Source organism: Mya arenaria, chromosome 13, assembly GCF_026914265.1.
Source record: "Mya arenaria isolate MELC-2E11 chromosome 13, ASM2691426v1".
NCBI classification, from domain to species: domain Eukaryota; kingdom Metazoa; phylum Mollusca; class Bivalvia; order Myida; family Myidae; genus Mya; species Mya arenaria.
This window is the reverse complement of record NC_069134.1, coordinates 55220214-55246226: the sequence shown is the minus strand read 5'-3', so window position 1 is coordinate 55246226 and position 26013 is coordinate 55220214. Positions and strand designations below refer to the sequence as shown.

General features: G+C 33.7%; 1 protein-coding gene across 1 annotated transcript; it reads right to left on the bottom strand.

Moving 5' to 3' along the window:
* Window positions 1–4570: 4570 nt before the first annotated feature.
* LOC128213293 (receptor-type tyrosine-protein phosphatase kappa-like) lies at window positions 4571–26013 on the bottom strand. Its single transcript, XM_052918893.1, has 23 exons — window positions 25912–26013; window positions 25374–25601; window positions 20886–21086; window positions 19557–20685; window positions 19146–19328; window positions 18716–18824; window positions 18355–18461; window positions 18069–18256; window positions 17353–17440; window positions 16748–16821; window positions 15200–15236; window positions 14854–14951; window positions 14502–14621; window positions 14097–14248; window positions 12993–13128; window positions 12451–12600; window positions 12176–12275; window positions 11983–12059; window positions 11631–11762; window positions 8601–8729; window positions 8112–8257; window positions 5483–5618; window positions 4571–5229 (listed from the first exon to the last, which is right to left on the bottom strand). The coding sequence occupies exons 4-21, from the start codon at window positions 20089–20091 to the stop codon at window positions 8237–8239; spliced, it is 2436 nt and encodes an 811-aa protein (XP_052774853.1). The 5' UTR covers window positions 20092–20685; window positions 20886–21086; window positions 25374–25601; window positions 25912–26013; the 3' UTR covers window positions 4571–5229; window positions 5483–5618; window positions 8112–8236.

Here is a 26013-nt window from a genome sequence, read left to right as displayed (position 1 = left end):
TTGACATGTATATTATATGACTCAACCTAATAAGAAGTCGTACTTTAATTTTGACCACCATTTCCCGTTTGCACGCTATATACCGTATCATAAATACGCTATAAACAAGACGGATAACAAAACATTATGTTGATCAAATGGTTAAATCAACAATTTGACGCACCTGTAAAATGCCAGTCCGTCCAATTACCGAAAGCTGTGCCAGACAGCAAAAGCAGCAGCAAAGTTAATTCCATCTTCACTTTATCCATTTGCATAACAAATACCAGCAATGCAGATGCTTGGATCAACGATTATGACTGAATAACTGAAATTTTCCGCCTCGAGTCAAAACTTTCTTATTGATAAGTTCAAATGCTTTGAAGTTTGAAGTGTACGGTTATCAACCAGCGACGACAAGTATTCGACAAGATATATAAAAATGTAATTTATATAAATTCTATTTTTGGCTCTTTTAAAGTGTATTTTAAAGGTCAATTTACGTCTGTTTCGGAAACGTGCAGCTTTTGATGGGAAACTATTAACTTAATAAGGTTTATAAATTTAATGCTGCGAAATAATCTTTACAAAATATTGTTGTATTAGAAGGGTTGTAAAAACGGGTTAAAGTAATCTCTTTCCATGTTATTTTCTTACCCCTTTCACTCCCCAAGCCGATGTGGTCTAACTGAAATATAGTTCTTATTAATGTTTTTTTCAACATTTGATCCTATTAGAGAAAGCAATACTTACTATATACTAGATGGCAACTCACTTCAAATGAGCAATTAAAATACATGAATACAGCAAAGAACGTTTCCGTTTGTGTTAATATACAAATTCCTCAGTAAGTTATTTAACTACTAGTAACATATCCCAATCTTAGCTTACCTTAAACTTGTATCAAACAAATAGCAATGCTATGGCAATAGTAAATGGATTTGTTTGTGTAATAATAGGAATGGGGAAAAATTCAGCAAAATTAATTGTTATTTTGTACCGTTATTGTTTAAAATGTTGTTTTTTTGTCAAACTACGTGTTTGAATAGAAATAGAATATCAATAGACACGTATTGATTATGACATTTGAGCAGAATTGGTTATTGAGTTTGCAGATACATTTTACTGATAGTTTCTCTGCTTTAGGTTTCTGTAATTATGCACACATCTGAGAGGTACAGACAAAGCTGAATACGCCAGGGATAAATAATATGTGCCTCTCAATCTGTTCTATCCCCGCAAAATCTCCTGCGTGCTATATCACATATTAGTTTTAATAAAGTCGTTTTATTGTTTTAAAATCATTGAAGGTACCAACTTCAAACTTCATGAACTTAATCACAGTAAATTGTAATATAAATCCAACCTAAATATTGTAAGAGTTATTGCCCTTTGTATCTTTTTAAACAAATACATATTTGTCATGTTTTTACACGCCTGTTTAAAAAAAAACTGGACATATAATAGTTCCACCTTTGGAAGGGCAGACAGGCACCATCCAGTATGTAGTCCGATCAATTACTTTTGAACCCTTTGTCCAATCATGACAAACTTTGGTCAGAATGTGTATGAACGTGTTTGATAATTAGCAAAATTGCTGTAGTTACCTGAGAGTTATTGCGTTTTAATTATAAAAATGATCTAAAATTGCTCTTGTTCTATCAATAACTTTTTAAGCATTTGATCAACCATCACAAAATTTGGTGAAAATGTGAATTGGCATAATACATCAGACAAGCCAAATCCTTGTTATTGAGCTTTAATTATCAACAAGTTTATAGCACAACGTTTCATTTAGGGAGGATTTCTGAACCAACTAATAATTTTCTGATTATATTATTCTTTTGTATTTTTGACGTCTGTTTTACCTGCGCTTACCGAACGCCGCAATCTACCAAAGCAACGACATTTCCCGCACTAAATGCATTGAACAAATGTAGCACCCGAGCGAAAACAAACTTTTATTTCGATCGCTTTTATTGAGTTAATTACTAGATAAAAGCTGGAATAACATCAATTCAGAACAACAGTGTAAACACTATACTTTCAACAAAAATATGCTTTGTTAAAATGGTCACGTCGTCCCAAAACGATGACTTATTATTCTATTTCATGATCAAGACGCTATTTAATGCAATACTGCAAGTGACGAACGTTTGAAGGTTTTTCATGAGGAAGAGTATGGAAAAATGGCGGTAATAATTAATGATGATCATTTTGTCTTTTATTTTATGATCCCACATTGACGAATTCATATTTGAATTTGATGTATATTTTATTATGCTGGTTAATCAGACCAATGGTGGCAATATTGATAACGACGAAGACTGCACTTAGAAAAATGGCACTATATATATCGCCAATCCCTTAGTACCATTATATTAAGCCGATGGATACAGCTGTGTCGATTACAACGTAAGTTGCCTTAACGATCGCGCCATTATAGCACCGTGTTCGCGATGAGATTTCCTGTTAATTATACCAATATTTTGACTATTTTGGATCTTGATTACCTCGTAAGACTTAAATCATAACAAATTCACTATTTCTCAAATATACAAGCAAATTACTGTTTGTGTGTTGTTTTGTATAGTATTCGCCATATTATTCATTTGTATCGCAGTAACCTAATACCAATATTAGATAGCTGCGGTGTTCAAGACGCCATATATATGTTTTAAATATGATTATATACATGTATTACACACCTTACATGGAAACACAGGTTTGAATGGTATAGAAGATTCATAAGATAAAATAGAACTTGCCTTGATGTAATGTACATACCTGCATCAGATATGTATGTGCAAACATAATGTTCTATGTATTTTAACAATAAGAGACTTGTTGGTGTGTGAGATCTGTTTAATCATGATTTTCTATCCATACGTACTTTCGAATAAACCATCTGGTGTATTACAAGTGTAAATCAAATACCTCTTTGGAGTGAGATGAATTTTGGGTCCTAGCATTTGATAGGTCCTATAAAAGTCAGCGGTCGTGATGGTGCGAATGAGTTAGTCATTCATCCTGTAAGCATAGAATAGTATCACAAATAAACAATGGTGCAAATCACCAAAGTCGCCACATTTTTTTATTTTTCTGATTTCCAGTATGATCGGATTACAGTGGAAATTATATTGTTGAGAATCAATCCTCGAACCTCAAACGATGAACACAAAATTTCATTTCTAAAAAAAAACCCATTGAATACTTGAAATCAATATGACCAAAAGCCTGTTTTATTTTTATCTTATATGAACACGACTCTCAGGCAAGACTCCTCTTTCGCATTTTCTCTCGGTTACGTAAAATTATGATGCCATTCATCGCTTTTATTGTAACTTTTTAGAGGCTAATTCATTCTCTTTTGGCGTATTACCGCAAAAACAGGGCGATTTTAGCGTATAGGAGAACCTTGTACGCAAATGGAAACGGAGCCGCAATGACGTCAGAGATGCACGGACGGTCGCGTAACGTAGAGAATTAAGAGAACTAAATTACAAGACCGGTCCCTACCTCCTAGGATTCCTGGTTTTGGAGATATTTTCGACATTAACTTCCTATTAAATGCTCTGTCGGAGCCCGTTGAAAAGTATGAAATGTAGCGTTTTGGGGACACTTTGAGGCTTTAGAAACTGGTGACCAAATAACGTCCCAGGCACCGAGATGGTTGTATCTTATAGGGAATTGGGTCCCCTAAAGGACATGGTCCCAACCTCCGCACGTGCAGGGATGCTGAGATATGTTAGACTCTAGTTACCCCATTTTAAGGTATTTTTGGCGGCATTTTAGCGTAAAGGAGAACCTTGTACGCGAATGTAATTTTTTGGAGACACGATGTAGTCAGAGATGCACAGACGATCGCGTAACGTAGGGAATCGAGAGATCTAAATAACAAGACCTTTCTCGACATTCTAGCATTCGTGGTTCCGGAGATATCATCGACATTAACTTCTCATTACAAGCTATGTAGGAGCCCGTTAAAAAGTATGAAAAGTAGCGTTTTTGTGACACTTTGAGGCGTAAGATTCCGATGACCAAATAACGTCCCAGGCACCGCGGGAAATTGCTTTATTTGAAATGCCATTATTCAACGGCTCTTAATCTTTCTTATTATATGCAATCATCTCCTGACATTTGGCTCCAGAATTCGTTTATATACAGCTATATGTATTTTCATTGATATACAATAATCTCTTCGTTTATGATCTATGACGACCTAAACAAACGATCAGATAATCAAACTTACTTAAATTCAATAAATATAACAAATATCATGGCTGAGGCCTGATATTTAGGGACAAAAAAGACAAACGTCTAGCATAGATCTTACTTAGGACGCATAAGAACGGAACGATATTGAAGGATAATATTTATTAAGCATATTTTAACGAAAAATTAAAGTCCTTTACATTATATACAATTAAAGTCCTTTACATTATATACAATTTAAGTCCTTTACATTATATACAATTAAAGTCCTTTACATTATATACAATTAAAGTCCTTTACATTATATACAATTTAAGTCCTTTACATTATATACAATTAAAGTCCTTGGCATTATATACAATTAAAGTCATTTGCATTATATACAATTAAAGTCCTTTATATTATATACAATTAAAGTCCTTTGCATTATATACAATTAAAGTCCTTTACATTATATACAATTAAAGTCCTTTACATTATATACAATTAAAGTCCTTTACATTATATACAATTAAAGTCCTTTACATTATATGTACAAATGTGTGACCTAATTATCAAATAATGTCTTGTGGCGGTTGTCATGTAATTACAAAAATGATATTTATATATACGTTGGTAAACGGAATAAGAGTAAACTTGTTCCTGGTGTGAAAAAAGGAATAAGCAGGACTTTTGAAGCGCATTTGAAATTGCATTTTTATGACAACGACAATCATACGATACGGTTTGGCGAAGGAACACTCTTTCGGCTATAGCTTTTGTCAATCTGTTTAAAAGTACAATACATATATACACCCACTTCATGTTCTTAAAGCAATCAAGTATGCAACAACTATATAGAAGCACATATTAAACAAATGTTACGTAATGTATGTTACATAAAAAATACCAAAATACACGTTTAAAACAATCCCTGGTTGACATGTTAATGTCACATTGCTGGACAGCCAGTCGACCTCAGTCGGTGAAATTTGAATATGTTTTGTTTTGCAGAATATATTCCTTGACTACTTCATGCACAAACTGGAATTGTTCCTGAAAAAGATGGTGTCAAATTGTTATTTGAAATAACTGTCTTTAAAGCCTATGACACTGTTGTTTTTTTAAACAGACGTGTTTGATCGTTTTTACTGCTATGTTTTATTCAGAGTTAACCTCCAAAGCACAGCATGAAACGAATTTAATACATAGCTGTTTTGCTGATTGTAAGACATGAAATGAGAATATTGCAAAAGAAATGTTAAATATCATCTTTAGGCGTTCTGTTGAAGTATATATATATACGCACCACAGAGGGAATGATCTGTTCCCTGTAGTTCCTCATCTCTTTGATGACCTGTGTAATAGCAACGTCTTGTTCAACCTTCATTCCCTCCAAGACTGCTGACGCAACACAGAACAAGCCACTTCTGTCTGCTCCGTTCCTGTAGCAGTGATATTATATTGATTAAATATCTAAACGAAAGGCAAGTATGTTGTGTGTTTTTTATTCTAAGGAACGCTGAAAATATATTAAACGAGCAGCCTCTGTTTGCTCCGCCCGTGGCGTGTTAAAATTTATCATCGATGTAACGAACTAGTATGAGTTTAAAGACCCTTAAGAAAACGAAAATCAAACGGCATCTCCAACAGTTCTTCTTGGAAAAGTGTGCCCTCCTGCATTCATACTGCATGAACACACGAAAGAAATGCTATTGATATTAATAATTACTATAATTAAGATGAATAATCAAAATCATAATCAAAATCTAGAACATATCATTTACTTAGTCATCATAATAAAATGGTATAAAAAGTTCGATTTCTCGAAAATCTTAAATTATTTGTTCCGCAAATCAAAATCAGGTTTCGTGAGTTCTAGTTTGTGACACGGCATTATTTAACAACATGCGTCGGGGTTGCAACATTGAACGTATGTTATGTATGTCATGTGTTATATGGCTTCAAATAGTTCGAATTAACAGGCCACTTCATCTAAATACGCTTATAAGTTTGCAACGTTAATGTGACTTTGAAAGCACGCCAAAGAGTCTTAAATACATATTTGAGAACCGATTGGAATAGATCCTTGTAGATCAGTAAATAGCAAATGGAATTATGTTAACTAAAAGACACTGCCGCCTTACTTTACCTTTTACAAATAGGCCAAACGTCCTCGGCCAATATCGGGATCACATGAAATAACTTCACACTAGTAATAAACTTGCGAGATGAAAAGAATGTTCATTTTTCCTAATTGTATTAAAATTGATCAAATTAAATTAACCTTAGGTAATGATAAGCACTGATCGGTTACAGATTGGAGTCACTCGACAAATTGATTTACATTGCACTTGAACAGAAATATTAAAAAAAGGAAAATCACGCTTGTCGCGCCTATAGATTTTCAATGCTTTCAGCGCTTTTGTCTCTATTTTTGTAAGAATGTTTGTATCTAGTATAATCGATAACATAAGGCCACTCCTTTTTTTTATTTTTTGGTTTACAAGAATTACTTGAAAAACATGTCCACTGGTGGTCGAAAAAAAGCAAAAAAAAGAAAAAAGTCACAAAACATACTCTTTAAGGGTACAAATCTCTTAATGGGTAAAAATCAGAGAACAACATAACAACATTGAAAGTTTATATCATTCACTTGACATTTTAAATTCTTAAACTGCTATTAATGCATGTGTTTATACACTAAAAATTTCAAAGTTCTAATTAAGCACACAGTTTAAATCTTACATACTGTGCATATAAATCATCAATGCAATTGACTATAAAACATATATACATGTTTAACCTACACTTTATCAAAGATACATTGAATATTACTCAGCAAGACATAAAGCAAAAGTGAATGCAGAAAACCTAAAAACTGACCAATATTAATTTAAAACAGAAACAAAGAGTAGGCACATTTAACGCATTTAAATAAACAAGAAAACTTATTATTGTATTAAAACGATACATTACATTTTCCAAACATTGTCTCAGTTATTTCAATATTGGAAACTGTCAATAAAGTAAAAATAAATACCAATTTTGTAAACAAGGAAGTAACATTTTATGAAGTCATTTGAACTTTAATATTGTGAAAACGGAAGCAACTCTTGAAAAACTAAAAACCAAACTAGACCTAGATTTGGGTTTTAATAACAGTAATACACAAACTTTTAAAACATCCGGTTGATAGCCGTGCCGATTGTTTCATTCACGTCAGACCACAGAAATACTTTACTGGGGCCAACCAGCGATAAGAAACCCCGAAACGATACTTCAAAATATGAATATTTCGCCATTGCCAAGGGCGCTGCCATAATAGTTGACCGGCTCACATGCTATCACTATAAATTGCCGAATACGACTACGTATCAACAAACCAGTCGAGATCTACGGCATTCGTACTCTTATATTTTCGTTTGATTTTGTTTCGCACCAGAATCAATATGGTCTGGTAAATAATTTTGAAATAAAAAGTGAAATTCAATTATTTTATTTTTTGTACTTTTCGGAAAATTAGGTCCGCCGGCTTTGTAAACCAATTTATATAAAAGCAGTGGCCTAAGAAAGCTTGTTTAGTTCTGTCACCATCGAGAACTATTTTCTCAGTTTGCATCAAAGCAATAATAAGCAAATAGAAACTTTCTGTAATTATTATAAGAATAGAAAGAAGCTCTTCATTTTCAGCGTTGGCAGCGACTGCGGCTGCACGCGTTAACCCTTTTAAGGACATACTTCATTAAACAATGCATACTTGAAAGGAAAGTTTCTCATGGCCCTTGTGACATAACTACTGTTTGAAGAATTATAATCTATGAGTAACTACGTTAAACATTCCATTGTTTAAAACTTAATGGCGAAAAAATAAAAGTGAAGGGTTTCTATATATTGTTGGATATTAGAGTTAAGAGCAAAACAGTGCATTCACTTACATGCAATGCACGAGCACAGGGTTGTTTCCTGATTGTTGTTGCCAGTACTGCACTTCATCAAGGAGGTGTAAAACATCCTTAGGAGATGATGGCAACGCTGAATCATCAGGCCAACCTTCGTATTGTTATTGTTGAAGTTTCCTTAACTAAAACAAGCAATAAGTTTTCTTCATAGAATTGTTTTTCTCGTAAGTATATTCTCCGCTCGCTTCCTCCATTTTACTAATTACCATTTAAGTTTAAATATGAGTATTTTTAATCAAGTAATCATTGTGAATGTAACATGTGTTAATGATGCTGTTGGCGATGTTGTTGATGATGATGATGATGATGATGATGATGATGATGATGATGATGATGATGATGATGATGATGATGATGATGATGATGATGATAATGATGGTGGAGGTGGAGCTTGTATTGATGATGATGATGATGATGATGATGATGATGATGATGATGATGATGATGATGATGACTTTTCATCACCTTCTCAAACCGATTAAAGTCAAACATTATCTTCCTCAATCCTCCCTCGCAGTCTTCGCTTGTCTTGGTTATCGTCATATTTTCATATGTTTCCGATTCATTATGTACAGGCCAGTATATCTCGTCTTCCTATAACCGACAGTGCATAAATGAAATCGAAATAAGTTACGGAATCAACGTAATAATACGAACGAACCAATTTGCCAATACTATGATATCATTTTTGGGATAAATCAAAAGCCGTAAAGTTTGATGCCAAACGGACAGACTAACACGACTTAAAAAGTTTCCGACAACGTGTTTGTTTTTTTTGTTTTTCATTCACTTGTTTAACAACATCTTTGCACTTACAAATCATATTTGTTTTCTTCTGTACTTTATATTTCAATTTTATTAAGAGACGTAAGAGAAATAAATATATTGTAAGCTTTCTTTCCAAACCTAAATCTGTGGATTTGTAAATCTGTTAAAGTTTGGTAAAGGAATTAGGGATGGAAACCGGATACCAAATCGGTATCCGGATATTCGTATCAAGTATTCGAATACTATCCGGATACTCGTATCAAATTGTTTTCATAATAAGTAAATTTCCTATTATATGTCACCCACCTTCTGTTATTTGACACAAGTGTCCACTTTATTTATAATTCGTCATATGGCAATTTCACTTTTTCATTCATTCTTTCTCAGTCTTAATAATTTATAATGTATTAATCAAAGCTAAACAACTCATTTTACGTCATAAAACTCATGATGAATACCACATAAACACCTCGCGAATTTGATAGTCACTTCGGCCGAGGTGGTTGCTTGGTTACTGCCACGTGCTTTCGAGTTTGTTATTTATCAGCAGGTTTCATGTTAAATGACGCTTTGATTATTTGATTAGTCGATTGTAATTTTATTTCATTATATTGTTTGATTTAATGCAATACCTACAATTTCTGCGGTGTTTTTTGATGAAGGATATAATTGCGGAAAAGATAAGAAGACAAAAAGACGATCTGATTTTTCTTTATTTACATGCGTGTACTTTTTTTATTTATCAATAAACTAAACATGTATACATATCGTATAAAAAAAATAATAGTGGACATGGTGACGTCAAGAGTTGTCTGCCTCATGGTGGACTTTGAAGGCGTAGTCGGTGGACTGCATACGGGGTGTTTTTTCATGTGATTTCTAAGATTTGAAGTGCCAACACAATATACCAGTTTAACATTACACAGTTGACACACAACACCTTTACCTTCCTCGGATTTTGTGAAATACTTCCAAAAACTTGAAATCAATGTTGGAGGCATATTTCCGTCGTCATGATACAGGAATAACGATTAATAATTTAAAACACAATAACAAGATGCAAAATGATGGAAATTTGATTGAAAAGTGAAAAGATAAACAAATTTGTTTTTATATTTATTGTTTAGATAGCAATAATTTCTTCATGCATATTCATCAAAAATACGATTGGTCATTAATAGCTTTGATTGCACGACCCTTATCTTGTGATTGGACGATCAATTCCTGCGGATTAATGATCAATCCGTTTAATATCAACTAGTGCCAATTAGTGTCAATTAAACACATCTGATATCATAAAACAACACTTGTCATTGTAAACAAGGTCATAGAACTTCACAGGGTGCTGCACAAGGACACAATATCACGCCTTGTACAAACACCAAATTAGCAGACGATTTGTGACACATACCCACTTCGCGACAGACACTGTTGATCACCTGAAATATTTCATCTGAAAAGTTTTATAACAATTGCTATGTCTCTGCTAAGCTATTTCATTGAAATTTTAATTCTTAACGAATATTCGAATACCCATTTTGGTATCCGAATACTTGCGTGATATCCGGATACTCGGATATTCGCTTCCATCCCTAAACGGAATATATTTTTCAAATAAATCAAATCGTCCCAACTCTCAAATCGTTTTCGTTTCTTTCATCATTTTGGTAAGATCAAAGTACTGATATATAGGATCTGACACGGGTTGTCATTTAATACAAGATTTTATTAAACGAGTTCATGAAATTTGTTTGTTAGCGAGCCTCTGGCCAGCTTACTAACAACTTTTATGGACGAGTTTAATAGAAATTTTGTTTATCACATTCTTAAAACGATATTTTTATTTTCAATTTAGTTCCACTTTCTGAACCCATTGTTTGACAGCAAAAGTTCTCAGAGCGTTTTGTCAACGATGCGCCATATAAATAGTTCCAAATGAAAATGACAAAAAAGCTAGCAGTTACCAGGTTTTAAATCTGATAAAGCGCTTAACAAGTCACAAATATTAAAATGTGTAGTTTATATCCAACAACATGAATAACGAACAATTTTAACCAAAAAAAAAACAATAAGCACACAATTTCATGACGTCACACTGAGAGTAAATGCATTTACGCGGTTTGTGTGACCTACATCGGTCTGTCAAGCGTTTTCTTAGTGTACATGGAGTTTCACAGCATGCAGAAGGTTACGGCGAAGCCTTACTCTGTACTGCATGGATCTCGATGTTGAAAAAGTTCCAAGAATGTTTCCAGAGAACATAATATTCTAGCCGTCATGGGATGTGTGATGGGAAGCCTGTGGTTCGGAATTTTTATTTGTGTTTTTGGTAACCGACAGCTGATTAAACTGGCAAGCAAATGGCATTGATTGCAAATTCCTGTGTTTGTCAAGATGGAGATGTTTGAAATGTTCTTGTGTTGTTTGTCACTAATGTGGCTGTATTTGTTGACTGACTGGATATTTCTATGACTAGTGAACTGAATTATCTGGTTGGCGGAACATTATTATCAGAACGTTTTTCAACAAGATGCTTTCTGACACTATGAGTTCTTTAGTCATTTGTCTCCCGGAAGTCCTACAGCTTCATTATTGAGGGTAGTATAGAAAACAAGGGTAGACATGTGATAAATAAAAAACTATCATTACATGTAATATATTTAAGATAGTCAATGCATATATATTTATAATAGACTTGGGTAATTGATAGTGTTAAATGGACCTTACCTTCATCTCACTCATATTGTTCATCATGATGATTGTATGGACATCGTGTTCTACCACCAGTCTCCAGAAGTCAGTCTTGGTCGCTTTGAGAGGTGTCTGGGTGACGATGAACGCTCCCTTCTTCTTGTAGTTCTGAAATGATATTTCAAGGATTAAACATCGTCCGTTGAAAGTGAAATTTAATATTTCACATAGGACACCGTACATTCCTGTCCGCCGAAAAACTTTTAATCTTATCCCGAAATGTTCGGAAGAACAAGGATACTATTATGCCACAAAATGCGTCCAAATATGGTTATTGCACGATCGCCTTGTTTAATCTGTATGTTTTGTTTATGCGAAAGCAACATACCGGTAAGAATACAGCGTTGATATAATCCGGTTCAGACCTCTTTCCAGAGGGAGTCAAGTACGGCATGTGGTCAGCGACTGTGAAACAATCATTTTAAGTAAACATTATTAGACGTTATAATTTAGACCAATTTCTCTTAAAACACATTTCCCAGTAAGTTAAACAACAACGCATCAACCATAAACAAAAATACCTGGGAGAATGTTTGAATATCGATTCTTTTTTCTGTTTCTCACTTCTTTTGCACTCACATACTGACATTCATCAGCCACGGGAGACATTTTCTCCATTCTCTGCGAAAGTGTATCATAAACATAGATAAAGCATGGCAAATAAAGTGTACTGCAGCTTACGCTGTAGTTAAGTTTCCGAAACAAAACAAAATATATGAAGATATGCCAGTCCATAATAACAAAGAGAAACTTACGAACATCCATAAAACAATTGGAATCGACATTTTATACTCACGGAGAACTCGATATCAATTTTACGTTTTCTGAGGTGATTATCAAAGGCCATTAGTTCTTCATAATATTTGAGAAACCTTGACGCAGATAGAGCAGACGTTGACAGCATCAACGTCTCCAAAAGCGCCATGTGCAGAAATATATACTGATCCTGAACGAAACCATAGTGACAGTTAAATACGAATAAACAAATTACATATTTAGATGTATAAGAGGTTTTACTTTTGTTATGACTCAAATAGCGTATCTGAATTCCTCGCATTCTTAGAAACATGAAAGTAACCATGTTTTATTTAATAGATCAATGAAAGCTCAATGGAATGGTGAAACAAGTGATATCAGTCTAGCCCTTATTATATAGCTTTACCCGAATTCGTAATCAGAACCGTATTTAATGTTGAACAATCGTTATTCTTAATCAGGCCTCTGTGATACCATTTATTTTAACAGCCAGCCAATGGAAACACTCATGTTTTATGTCTTCGATCAGGAGCAATCGTAGATGTATTATCCCCTTTAAAACCATCTTTGTTATATTCTTACCGGTGTTTGAACCATGTCGACCCTCTGTCTCCTCAGTGTATTCACACAGCCCACAGGATCCACATATCCCATCGTTGAGGCTTGCTCTGTCAGAATATTCAGCGCAATAAAGGTCCCCGTCCGACCCACACCGGCACTAAAATTAGCAAATAAATGTAAGTAATGATCTTTAGTTACTGCATATATCAAATTGGTAATATATTCACTTTTCATGTGAATCTTTATAGTTTTTGACCATTTCAACATTTTAAAGACAATGATGGTACGGCTCTCTGACGTCTTGTATCACGTCGAGTTCGGTGTGTCAATACTTTCTCCGGAGACCGTGCAGCCATCGAAAAGGACGCATGTTTATTCACCAAACTAAACGTGATGTGAGTTGCAAGAAAAGCCTTTTATCGTAATATTTCTTTTATGTTATGCCTTCTTGTATTTATCATATTGTTTAACGAACTGTTTATAGTTTTAATCGAAGAAATTCCTCTAAGCTTTCACATGATATATCCGGAATATCACTCCGAAATGACGGAATATAGACAGAAAAAGGCTTTTTTCTAAACTATTTTCTTTTCCTTTGTGTTTGAGTTCCTTAATAAATTATCTATAAATCAAGTCAAAATTTCAACACAAAATTATTGCAAAATACAGTATGAATAACTCAAAACGACCCGCTGTATTTTCACTTGTAGATAAAAATAGAATCGATAAGCGGCCTAAAAAGCTTTATAAGACATGCTTTTAGTAACTCTGTCTTTTAGTGAAAAAGATGTATTTTGTTTAAATATCTTGTTTTCAGTTGAGGCAATTTTAAATATCAATTGATATCATTAATTAAGCTATATTTCTGTATTTTGTTTCAATTTAAATGATGTATATATATTCCTTAAACTATAAAATGGAAATGACGTTATCATTTGGAAGAAAGGTGCTTTCTGTTTGTTAACACATAAACATTTGTATTGGTAGTATACTTTTCCAAACAAGACATGATGAGTTATTTTTTGGCGTAAATTGTATGATAAATTGCCGTGTATCTATTATTACTAATGCAATACTATTAGGTCCATAAATATCTAATAAAAACAACAATACGGTCATACAAACCTGCAATGAACAATAACGGGCCCATTCTCTTTTACAGGAGTGGTTTCAACTTTATGCCGGAAATGAACAAGCGACGAAGCATACTTTGGGACACTTTTATCCGGCCACGCAGTAAAATGAAAATGGAACAGCTTTCGTTTTCCCTCTCCTGTCTGTTTATGAGTAAACCCAAATGAATCAATATAACACCTTTGAATTCCGTTAAGCATTTTTTTCACTTTTTTCACTTATATAATAGTCACTGTGGACAACAGTAGTTTGCGGTGCTCGTTAAACTAGTAGTTATCATTCGTATAAATAAATCATATTAATATAATATAAAAACAGAATGGATGCAATATTTCTAGTATTTAGAAGGATATCCATCTTATTTAAATGATTGAAATTAAGCTATTTTAATTTTACCTTCTCAACAATTAATGTTCTTATGATAAAGTCTGAATAATTCTCTTCCCCCTGAGTGGTTACTTTGTAATCATCGAAGTTAACACTATCTGCTTCAGGCCAATATTGTATGCACTTCATCTAAAATGAATCATAACATAGGCCTGAATACTCGTCATAATGCTGCAATTTTGCCTAATGTTGTTATGAATATCCTCGAGAGGTGATTACAGTATATGTACTTGTTTAAAAATATACATGAATTGACAAAATATGTACGTGTTCATTGTTTACATAATTATTAATTTATTGCATACATGCACGTATATTAAACCTTGCACTTGGCTAGATTACACTCCATCATTTCACCAACCGTTTTGTTCTCCTCAAGATTAGTCAGCATAACAACCTTGCCAACCCTTAGTTGCCAAATCATTCTCCAAAAATCAACCAGTACCTCTTTCGTAGGCCCTTAAAAGTTCAATAGAAGTTTATTTTTTGATAATACTCTTATTGTTGATTACTCATATTGTTGAAAAGTAACATGTTTTCGTTTGATTTTGTTTGTCATTAGTCAAATTTTACTCGGATATATCTCTTCTATGCGAATGTATGTTTCAAATTCATAATGTAAACACTGTTATAGCTAGTTTGTTATTGTCTAGTTTGTAGATTTCAGATAGGTTGTTCAAGCTTGATTCCTTAATAAGCATAGTTACCTTGAGACGCAATATACGCTCTGGTCTGATTATATCCCTGCAAAAAGAGCACAGCTTAAAATATATGAAACATGAATCAATTAGTCTGCGCATAACCAGCAACTCAATATTTTGGAAGATCTAGGCTGCTAATCCGTATTTCAAGAAAGGCACATCAAAACTATCATACTATGCGCAATGATAATATTAAGACAAATCTTAGGGATATTCCAGTCAATCTTTCAAAAGGCACAATGGATAATACATAAAATATTAACTGATACGTAATTTCAAGTACTCCACGACCAAACACAAACAGCACCTTTCAACGAATGAATCGCCAATGCCACTCCAGATAGTTCAAAATTAGGCAAATATAATATTTCTTTGAAACAACCCAATAATTATCAGAACGGCCTTGGATGTTGCCGAAAAGGCATCATTTTATAGGATTAAAATAATAGACGCAACAATCAAGTCGTCAACACGCTGCCTTAGCTGAGAATGGCCGTTTAGAAATAGCGCGAAACGATTTTCATGTTTAAAAGTAGCGTTGAAAGGTTTTTTACCGAACACATTGCAAGTCACGTGAACGAATTACACATAAACCTGACACTACGCATTTTAATTAACTCGCTGTTTTTTCAGCAGTGTGAATCTCTTTTAAACGTTTTCATCGATCGATGGCATCACCGATGTTTATCATTCAGGCTTTTTTCTAAGTTGTTTTGCAGCAATATTCCGCTTTGGTGCACTATCCGTCATTTTAGGAAGCCATGACGTATGTATGCTTAGCATGTTCACGTCACGTGATTTGTATATAACGATTATATTTTTGAATCATTTGTACTTACTTGGTGTATAAACAGTACATTCCGATTAGAAAAAATACCCCCAAAATTCAAAAGAGAAATGTTTCGTACGCCATTAAAAGATGCAATGCATTGTATGCAACGATATCAATTTTTCAGATTTTCGACGTGTTTTTTTTTAAATTTGACAATGTATCATATAAAAAGCTAAAAGGTGGAATGTTGACTCCAAAACTTTGTAAGTTTTGCTTTTGTTTTAAAGGTTATTGTTTGCTGCTTGGCTACTTAGATGTTAAATACTCGTACATGACCAAAACTACATAATACATTAAGTGATTGTAGTTTATATCCCTTATCCTTTATTTCAAACGTGTAATTTGACTAATTTCTTATTTTGCAAAGTTACTGCTAAAATAAAAGCTTGTTATAATATTTTTGGTCATTTTTTTACATTTTCTTTGCTGCTTCAAAGTCCCCTTTAAAGTGATATCAATAAAGAATAGGTAAACAGTTAAACAAAATTCATATTTTTCATTCACATGAAATATTTGTTTTAGTCTCATTCCTTCAGTGTTAATGCGTAATACGCTTTTTTGCAGCCTCAATACTCAACTACAAACATAGGCTTTACATGATCAATTAATAATATTTTGATCACTCGAATTTTATCTATAATCGTTCATCGGATTGATTTTTTTAATTTGATTCAATAACAATTAAAAATCAAACAGCATAAAAGAATGTATAATATATTTACGTGTATGTAGTTTGCGTTGGTGTAATCGCTGATATGGCTTCCATATTTCTGAAGAATTACTCTTGTTTCATCATCTGGAAAATAACCGAAGTCGTGTAAGACAGATGGGCAAAAGGTATTTGCGATCTCTGGAATCATAACAAGGTTGAGAGAAGACATGTATTAAGCGTTCTTACGCTTCTGATATTTTTCTTGTAACAAAGTATGTCCATGAGTTTCCATTGGTTTATTTTGGCTTAATGATGATTTTAGGCGTGATATTCACAATTAATTGTCATTATTCTCTTACCATGAAATATCACCTCGGTGTACAGAACACGATCAAGTTTAGTGCGGCTTATCCATTAAATCAATTATGCTCAGCATTTCGCTGTAACAAGATACCACAGTAGCGCAAATTGTTTTTACTCTTATTGTGCAATATCGATACATGTTATCATTAACAGTGTGTGTATGTGTGTGTGTGTACGTGTGCGTGTGCGTGTGTGCGTTTGCGTGTGCGCGCGTGTGTGTGTGTGTGTCTGTGTGTGTGTGTTTCATGTACACGTATACAACAATCCATTTGTTTAAACCTCAAGCGTTTGTTACTGTTGGGCAATACTTACATGGATATATGCTTTTGTATCTATTTTTTTGTCTGTTTTGAGGTTTCAGGGCTACCTGATAGTCTTCTGTCAGTCCTTTTGGAAAGATCTGCAGGCATAATATCATTATCATTATTTTTATTATTATTATTATTATTATTATTATTATTATTAGTAGTAGTAGTAGTAGTAGTAGTAGTAGTAGTAGTAGTAGTAGTAGTAGTAGTAGTAGTAGTAGTAGTAGTAGTAGTAGTAGTAGTAGTAGTAGTAGTAGTAGTAGTAGTAGTAGTAGTAGTAATAGTAGTAGTAGTAATAGGTAATAGTAGTAGTAGTAGTAGTAGTAGTAGTAGTAGTAGTAGTAGTAGTAGTAGTAGTAGTAGTAGTAGTAGTAGTAGTAGTAGTAGTAGTAGTAGTAGTAGTAGTAGTAGTAGTAGTAGTAGTAGTAGTAGTAGTAGTAGTAGTAGTAGTAGTAGTAGTAGTAGTAGTAGTAGTAGTAGTAGTAGTAGTAGTAGTAGTAGTAGTAGTGGTAGTAGTAATAGTAGTAGTAGTAGCAGTAGTGGTAGTAGTAGAAGCAGTATTAGTGGTAGTAGTGTTAGTATTATTTTTATTATTATCATTATTATTATTGTACTCCTATTATGTTTGCTTATTTTTAGTATCATTTTCATTAACATAAAACAAATGAGGTGTGAAAAGTATGCAATTGGCGACTTCTCCTCAAAAATAAAATGATGTACCTTAAACTGAGTTTTCATAGTTTCCTTGGATTCAGATGAGAAAATGATATCATACAAATTTTCCACTTTAATGGCATTATCTGGAAGTTTTACACGATCACCAATGCTGTAATATGACTTCTCCATACCGGCCTCTTCATCCCGCGTTAATCCGAAATGGGCTGTACTTGTCGCATACTCTGTGTTATCTAAATCAACAGACGACAAAAATCAACCAAAATCAATCTGTCAAGGACTACGCCCGCAATTGAAAATATAATTTCAATAAAATCGTAATTATTGTCACCTTTTGTTTCAACTGCCCTTCCAATGTTCACAGTTTCAGAAATCACGTTTAAGACATTCGTTGGTTTATGCAGTGTACATTTGTTTTTCGTGTGTTCCTTCCGTTTCCTTCAATAAAATAGATTTCAAATAAATGTATAAAAAGCATCATTATCATCTCGACCACGCACATATTTGCTCGGATTATTTGGAAAGGCAAGCAAAACAGCAGTTCACTGGGAGGGAGATTGAGGGGGGGGGGGGGCGTGAGAGGTACTTAATCTCGCATGTTTAGCAAAATAAAACAAAAAAGCCATATCGGAGCCAGGCTTAATTTTAACTTTCAATTCAACAAATACAAACATATCAAAAGCAATACATACCTTCTATGCAGGAAAACTGCAAATGCTATAGCAGAGGCAACAATGAGGAGTGTGCCTACACTAGCTGCACTAGCAATTGCAACTGTCTGGGTTTCGAAGGTTGACAGTTCTTAAAATATAATAAAAACACTCTTTGAAATGAAACAATAAAATGCGGCTGACATAATGGGATAGGGCAATGCTAAAGGATACAGGCATACAGTTGTAAATGGCAAAGTTTGTTGAACCGTGAATTATGCAACGTGAAACGTTTTGTTTGAATACTTTCAATGCCTTCCGCAAACTCCAAAAGGAGTGTTTAACTTTACCGTAGCAGAAAGCGCCATCATCGATTATCATTTTGATTTTTTTACTGATATTTATACTTACACCCTTAAATTATTTAAGTAAACATTGTATAGCGAATAAATGATCAAATATTCGTACGTACTTTCACAAAACAAATCTCCATTCCATGAGTGTGAAGGAAGACATTTGACATAAGTGTTTGATGTTGAGAAACCTTCATAACATTCAATTCGTATAGTTGTCCCCTGTTCGCACTTATCGTCAGATAAACAGGAATGATTCACAATCCCGTTTGGTATCGTTTTTGGTAAGATGCATATTTTTCCTTTAATAAAAATGTGTTTTATATATAAATATGTTATATCATGGTTGATATGATACTTGATCATTTGAAATAATTTAATTGTTCTAACGATGTGAATCTATTACAACTCTACACATCTATGATATTATAGCATATGGACCACTTCAATTTTAATCATGCTATTTAGCTTCAAGACACACCCTATGTTTACCATTATAGTAAAGAAACATGAAATAATGAAATGCATACGTAGATCAGGAGGTTTGCCATGTTGCCATTTAAGTGACCCATTGACAGCACAGCTGACTGACAATGAACCGTTCACATGATAAAATAATGAATGGTTATATTCAACTATTTTCGTTTCTTCGTAGAGGAATGGTCCACTGACGTGTACAGAATATCCCGATATGTTGACCTCTAAATGATTAACTGCGACGCAGGCCTTTCTTGTGCAAATTGGTTCATGCCCACTTAGTTGACCGTCTAACTCGCACTTTCTCGGAATATGGCCGGATTTAGGAGTAAATCCATCCTTACAAACTGGATATAACGTTGTATTATAATCAATCAGAAATATGTTTCCAGTGTAGTGTTCAATGGGTGTATATAAGACATTGTTGTTCTCGAAAATATAAACAGAACATGTCACTTTTACACACTGCGGGTTATAAACACTCCAGTGTCCTTCAGCTGTGCATAAACTAAAAGAAGGTATGGTGGTTCTTTTAAAGCCGATGTTACATATTATATATAATGTCGTGTTATACAAGTATTGTCCCATATGCGCTGGTTCGTATCTTCCGTGTACGGGTGCTGGTGGTACAAAGCATGTCACCAATTCACAATGTGGTTGACCCCCGGACCATCTACCGTCAGAACTACATCTGAGTGGGTTTACATTTCCTGTGAGTTTGTATCCGGTACTACAGTTTGGCGTGACAACAGTATTATACTGATATTGGCTCTGTGCAGTATTGGCGTAAAAACCATTTTGAATTTCTGGAGGCTCGTTACAAGAAACTCCACAGTTTATTGTATGACGGCTCCAACGTTTGTCATTTTGGCATGTTGTTGTGACTGCAGAGGATGATATATACCCTACTTTGCATTGAACTTGCAACTTCGTTCCATAATGTTTACGCCCGTAGCAATGATTGTTTGTAGATTCTTCAATGTATATGGCATTGTATGTGTCTGTAGGACAAGGGCATTTGACCAATTCGCATCTTGCATCGACATTCCAGTGCCCATTTTACTGACTGCCAATAATCTGGTTCCAGATAATATACGTTCGAACACATCACATTTACCCGTGTCGAAGGTGGGGACAACGGAAGTTGTTCACCATTTTCTATATCAACAGGCTCACAGGCAACTAAAGCAAAATGGTGTTTTTACGTTCATTGTACATACAAATCCAATACGAGACATAAATACAAACATATAATTGCATTCTAAATATTATTGCAAACATTGTAAATACACAATTGTTCTTTTTGTACTACTATTTTAACACTGACTCAAAGGCATATAAGCATGTTGCTGATGATCTATACGTAAAAATTGCTCATTTACTTGCAAAAACTTCCACTTCACACAGGGTAAGATAGCTTTTCGTTGTTATTCTAATTCTTTGCACCATTTCAGTGCCGCCAACGGAAATGATGATAGTATCATTTCTTGATACACTTCTGTCACCGTCATGAAATAATTCAATGTAACTGGTACTGGAAGTGTATCCATATATTATCATTCCGGTAAGCATGTCTCTTGAAGCTAGAAGAAATACAAGTAAAATAAAATAATTCAATACATGATGAAATGTTTTCATCATTCAGAGTAAATGTCTTAAGAGATGTGATATATAATCAGCGACATCGTTTAAATATTTGTTCAGAAAGCGAGCTGGTACCACAGCGGCCGCGACCGGCTTGTGATTGCAATAAGGCATTAAATGATTGCACCCATGCAAATAACTTGAATGTAAACAGCTACACATTATACTGCATATTCGTTATGGTATGACAATACACATATAAATGTGATCATTCCAAGACATGGGTCAAAACGGAATTAAAGTTATTTTGCTTTTTTGAGCATTTGTGCGAAGCAGTCGTTGGATTGTTATGTAAATGTAACTAAAAGTCGGTACTTTTAAGGTATTAGCCATGTAATACACACTTTTATAAAAGCTTTAAACATCAACAAAGTGTTAATCATGGTACACTATGGGACTTTTATCCAAATCTTAAAGATTTTTTACCGTTAATTAACAAAAAAATATGTTTAACTACACCCACCCCTCAACTCTAAGGGCTACAAAGAGCGACAAGTAAATATTTTGTCTATATTTTTTTCCTACTATCAGAGGTTATGAAATAAACACAATAGTTTCTGGTATTTAAACTTCAGTTAACAGAAAACTAAAGTTCAAACGGACACAATATTGATAGAAATGGGAAAAATCATTTTGATTGAGCTTGTGACTCATGGAAACAGAGCAGCGGTGTTTGAAGATATATATAGCAGTTTTATAAAATTCATAAAAATAGTTAGATATTACCAAGCTGGTGAATACGTTTTAGATATTTTCTATGATGTCTATTGAACAATTAAAAAGACAATTTATGATAGTTTACCGTCTAGTTTTGAAGAAAATATACATAATGTCATGCAACCATACATTTTTATAGCTAATAAAATGCTTAAATTCAACCTTTTTTGTAAAAATTTATAAAGCTTAATTGGACTTATTCATAAAATGTACTCTTTCAAATAAATGCATTTTAATTTTGATATTAACTCAAAATAAAGAGTTTTAAAAGATATGATTGTACATTATAACACTAAGCGGGCGGAAATGCCCCTCAAAAATGTCTAGTTAAAAAAGTTAAAGTTCTAAACAAATTTTGTTTTAATATTATAACATGTAAACAATCTCTGTGGGTAATTTGATGTCTATTTGTTTGACCATCTGTTTCATTTTGCCATTGGTATTCTAACATTTAGATTTTTTCACAATAATTATTCACTCTTTAAGTTCAACATTTGAAGTTTTGTCTGTCCCCATGCGTTTGTACTTGTAGAGTGTGCACAGATGATAACTACTCATTGCTGAGTCAATGCTTATTTGTTTTTCATGCCCCTTCAGGTACTGTACCCATGAAGAATGTTAAGTGCTGTAAAGGAAAAAGGTAGTACATTAAAGCCTTTCTAATTATTATAAAGGATTGTACTGGCAAACATATACAAAATAAAATATTTCTCGGCTTTATTTGGAAAAACAAGCTGATACATATCATCACCATCATCACTACCACCACCACCACATAATTATTGAATACAGTGTGTTTATAAAAACAAAAACCAAGTCAATTATGTTTTAAATAAAATACTCACATCATCTCAATCAGGAGCGGCCGCCTTGTGTAAAGACATGGCTGTCAAGACCGCTCTAAAGGATCCAACATAGTATTTAATGCAGGCTGCATTATTTCATAACCTAGTGTTGTTGACTTTGTAATATTCAGTCACTTTCCTGCCTGAAAGAAATTAGTCTTCTGATTCTCAGCAGAAACTACAACCGTAAAATCCAAATGCAAAAGTATTATACATTATGCACAAATATCTGTTTTAGGTAAGGGTAAGGGGTTGTAGGCACAAATATATTGTTGTTGCGCATATGGCTGATAATGATTCACGACAGTCTGGGGTTTTGACGAGACCTACACCAAGCAAAATGAATTTCGCTAGTGCCAAGCAGTCGTGGGTTCGAGCCCCAAAACACGCACAACTTTTCCTCACAGGTTAACTCTGAAAATATGCATTTTGTACACAAATACCGGGTGTGTACATGTATTAGGTATGTTAGAAATAGGTCACTTATCAAAATATTTACAATGATATTAACCAAAACTTTAAATCTAATATTTTTCTAACATAACATAATCAAATTAAAGATTACAAACTCATACAAATAAACAATATACATAATTGCATGTAAATATATGTAAAACTTACAAAAGGACATGTAAAATATGTAACATCATGTTAAACATTTACATATTAAAGTACATGTAAAAATATGAACATGCTGTCTAAACATTTAGCTAATAAAAATGATTTAAGAATTCTAAAGATAAATTAAAACACATAAACGTAAAAACTGTTCAAGGTCTACTTACCCTTTAACACGAATATCGGAATATTCCAGTTCCAGGATGATTGTTGACAGTTTGTTTTTCGACAGAAAATCTACTTTTATACGCATAATTATCTTATACACGGATACGAATCAGTGACTTCAGCTCTTTTAGGAGCTGTATAAAAAAGAGCCAATGACACTTCCGAGCTAGAGCAAAAGAACGGACATCATCATTAAACGTAAGTATGACTCGTTATTTTTATCTAATATCACAATTATGAGGGCTTATTTGAGAAATCGGGGAATGCAGTGCCATATAAATATTTTTAATCTTCACACGTATTTCGGTTAGTTTGTAAACATATTGTTTATGGAGTTATAAAACCGATTCTCCCATCAAATACATGCATGTTTACAAACGAAAGTAGAACAATTTCCCCAATTTTCAGCTGAATTTCACTCAACAAGCTTACATTTAAGATAACACCAGTATTATCGAGTGCTTTTATTTTGTCGGGAATAAAAAATGACCGCCTTTTTACCGGATTTAGCATATTTATACTATTTTTCTGGGTTGAGCTGGAGCCAAAAGCCATAGAGATCTTTTTTATATACAGCCCTTAAAAGAGCTGGAGCCACTGTTTCGCACCCATGTTATAATGTTTTACTGCATTCAAATTTAGTATTTATGTATTTTAAACTTACAATTATGAGAAAAACATCACCAAATACAACGATGTAGAAATTTCATTATTGACCTATGAATAGCGGGGAAAAACATTCTGTTTCTAAAAATAGCAACATCCGGTACAGGCCGAATACGTCCGATGTTCGCCGTGATCTGTAACTGCGAGTGGCGATATATGTCGATGCTACCCAATGTTAACCAAGTTGTATTACATGGCTAATACCTTAAATTGAAGAATTTAAACAGGGAAAACATTAAGATGTCAAGTCTTTCATGAAAAAGAGAAATATAAACCATGAAATAAACTTATCGTATGACTGATAACTATTTCTGAACCTACAATATTCATTTATAAGTTTATACAAATCAACTTCCAGGTCAGTTAAAACACCCATCCTTGTTGAAGCAAAAGGTTGAAATCACTGATATCAGACTACTTGTGAATGATGACAACAGTAGTTATCTCATCTTCAAGTCTTAACCTCCAAAAAGAAAACAACATCAGCAACATGACGAGGCAAAGGGTATCAGCACATTTATGCAACTACTACAATCTTGAAAGATAACATTGCAATTGTTAAGATCACAGAACCCGAGTCTAATGTTTTGAAATATTTTAATCATTCTTCTTCGATGGTCTTTCGTTTTCTAAGCATGATAAACGCTCACAGACCCTTATTCAATTATTAAGAGGTACAAGAGCTTCGCAATCCATTATTTCAGTAGAAATTCGGCATTTTTTACAGATTTTTATCCTGAACAAGTGTCTGTTTCAGTGAGAAGTGTATGGATTTGTAAATGTCCCTCTCCATGACGTTCATTTTGTTACTGGGAGAGAAGTTGGTATATGATCTGTATTACCCTTTCTTTATTACCGCTAGGCAGTGACTGAGCTGGGGATACGGTTGTATAAACCAACTAACTGACTCACCTTGCGTAGATATGAACCCTGATCTCACTGAGCATGACATTCCTAAACCGTATCCTTCATCTGCACGATACACGTAATATGATAAAGCCAGATATTAAGAATAACAATATCTTAAATATTGACTAAGCCTACACTTGGTCAGTATTTTAATACAGAGGTTTACAAAGCGCTTTGCCTTGTCCGTCCGTACAGACTTGTCAACATTTGATTGTTCTCTACCCAAATCGAATGGTTATGACATGTTGATATGGTGCGGATATATAAAGACGTTCCGTTGTATGACATGTAAATTGTACATACCAATATGTTTTCTGTTAACAATCACAATACCGGTGATGCTGTATAAATTGTTGAATTGAACTTCCCACCAAGCGTTTTCCTCGTGGTTTGGTAAGCCCGTGTGTGAACATTTTCCATGTGCAACATCTGGATCCGGATCTTTATCAATTGCTCTATATGCATTAAATCTGTTATCATAGTATGTCTTCGGATATTGATCAGCCTGACCATATGGTGCGATATTGTGCCCTGAAATTTCAAACGTTTGAATTAATCATTTAATTTCATGAAAATGGGCATTTGGAAAATAAATCTGAATACCGTTAATAAATTTAACTGTGATCATCTTCTTCAACATCAAATAGCTATTATTATTAGCTATGTTGTATTTTAAATTCACTGTTATTACGGTTAATACCTGTTTCAACTAAAACCTATGACATAATATGCCTGTATTTTGGCTGAAATTGTATGTAAAGAAATCACCATAATACCATAAGTGATTTAACATTTTTGTCTGCGACAACATTTTTGTATAAAAGACCAAGAAAATATTCACCTCCAAAATCGCCATAGATAATGATTCTCCAAATAACAGAATAAACGAAACGATAAAATCCCTTTTCAAATTCATAATGAAATGACAAAAGCCAATGTCAAC

Bases quoted from the DNA above. Each gene is read 5' to 3' on its own strand.
- LOC128213293 (XM_052918893.1), bottom strand. From the start codon at position 20,091: ATGGGACAATACTTGTATAACACGACATTATATATAATATGTAACATC. The intron at 19,329-19,556 runs GTATGCATTTCA...TTTTTATTAAAG, and splicing joins TGGCAAACCTCCTGATCTAC to GAAAAATATGCATCTTACCA. The intron at 14,249-14,501 runs GTAAAATTAAAA...ACTCATAAACAG, and splicing joins GAACATTAATTGTTGAGAAG to ACAGGAGAGGGAAAACGAAA.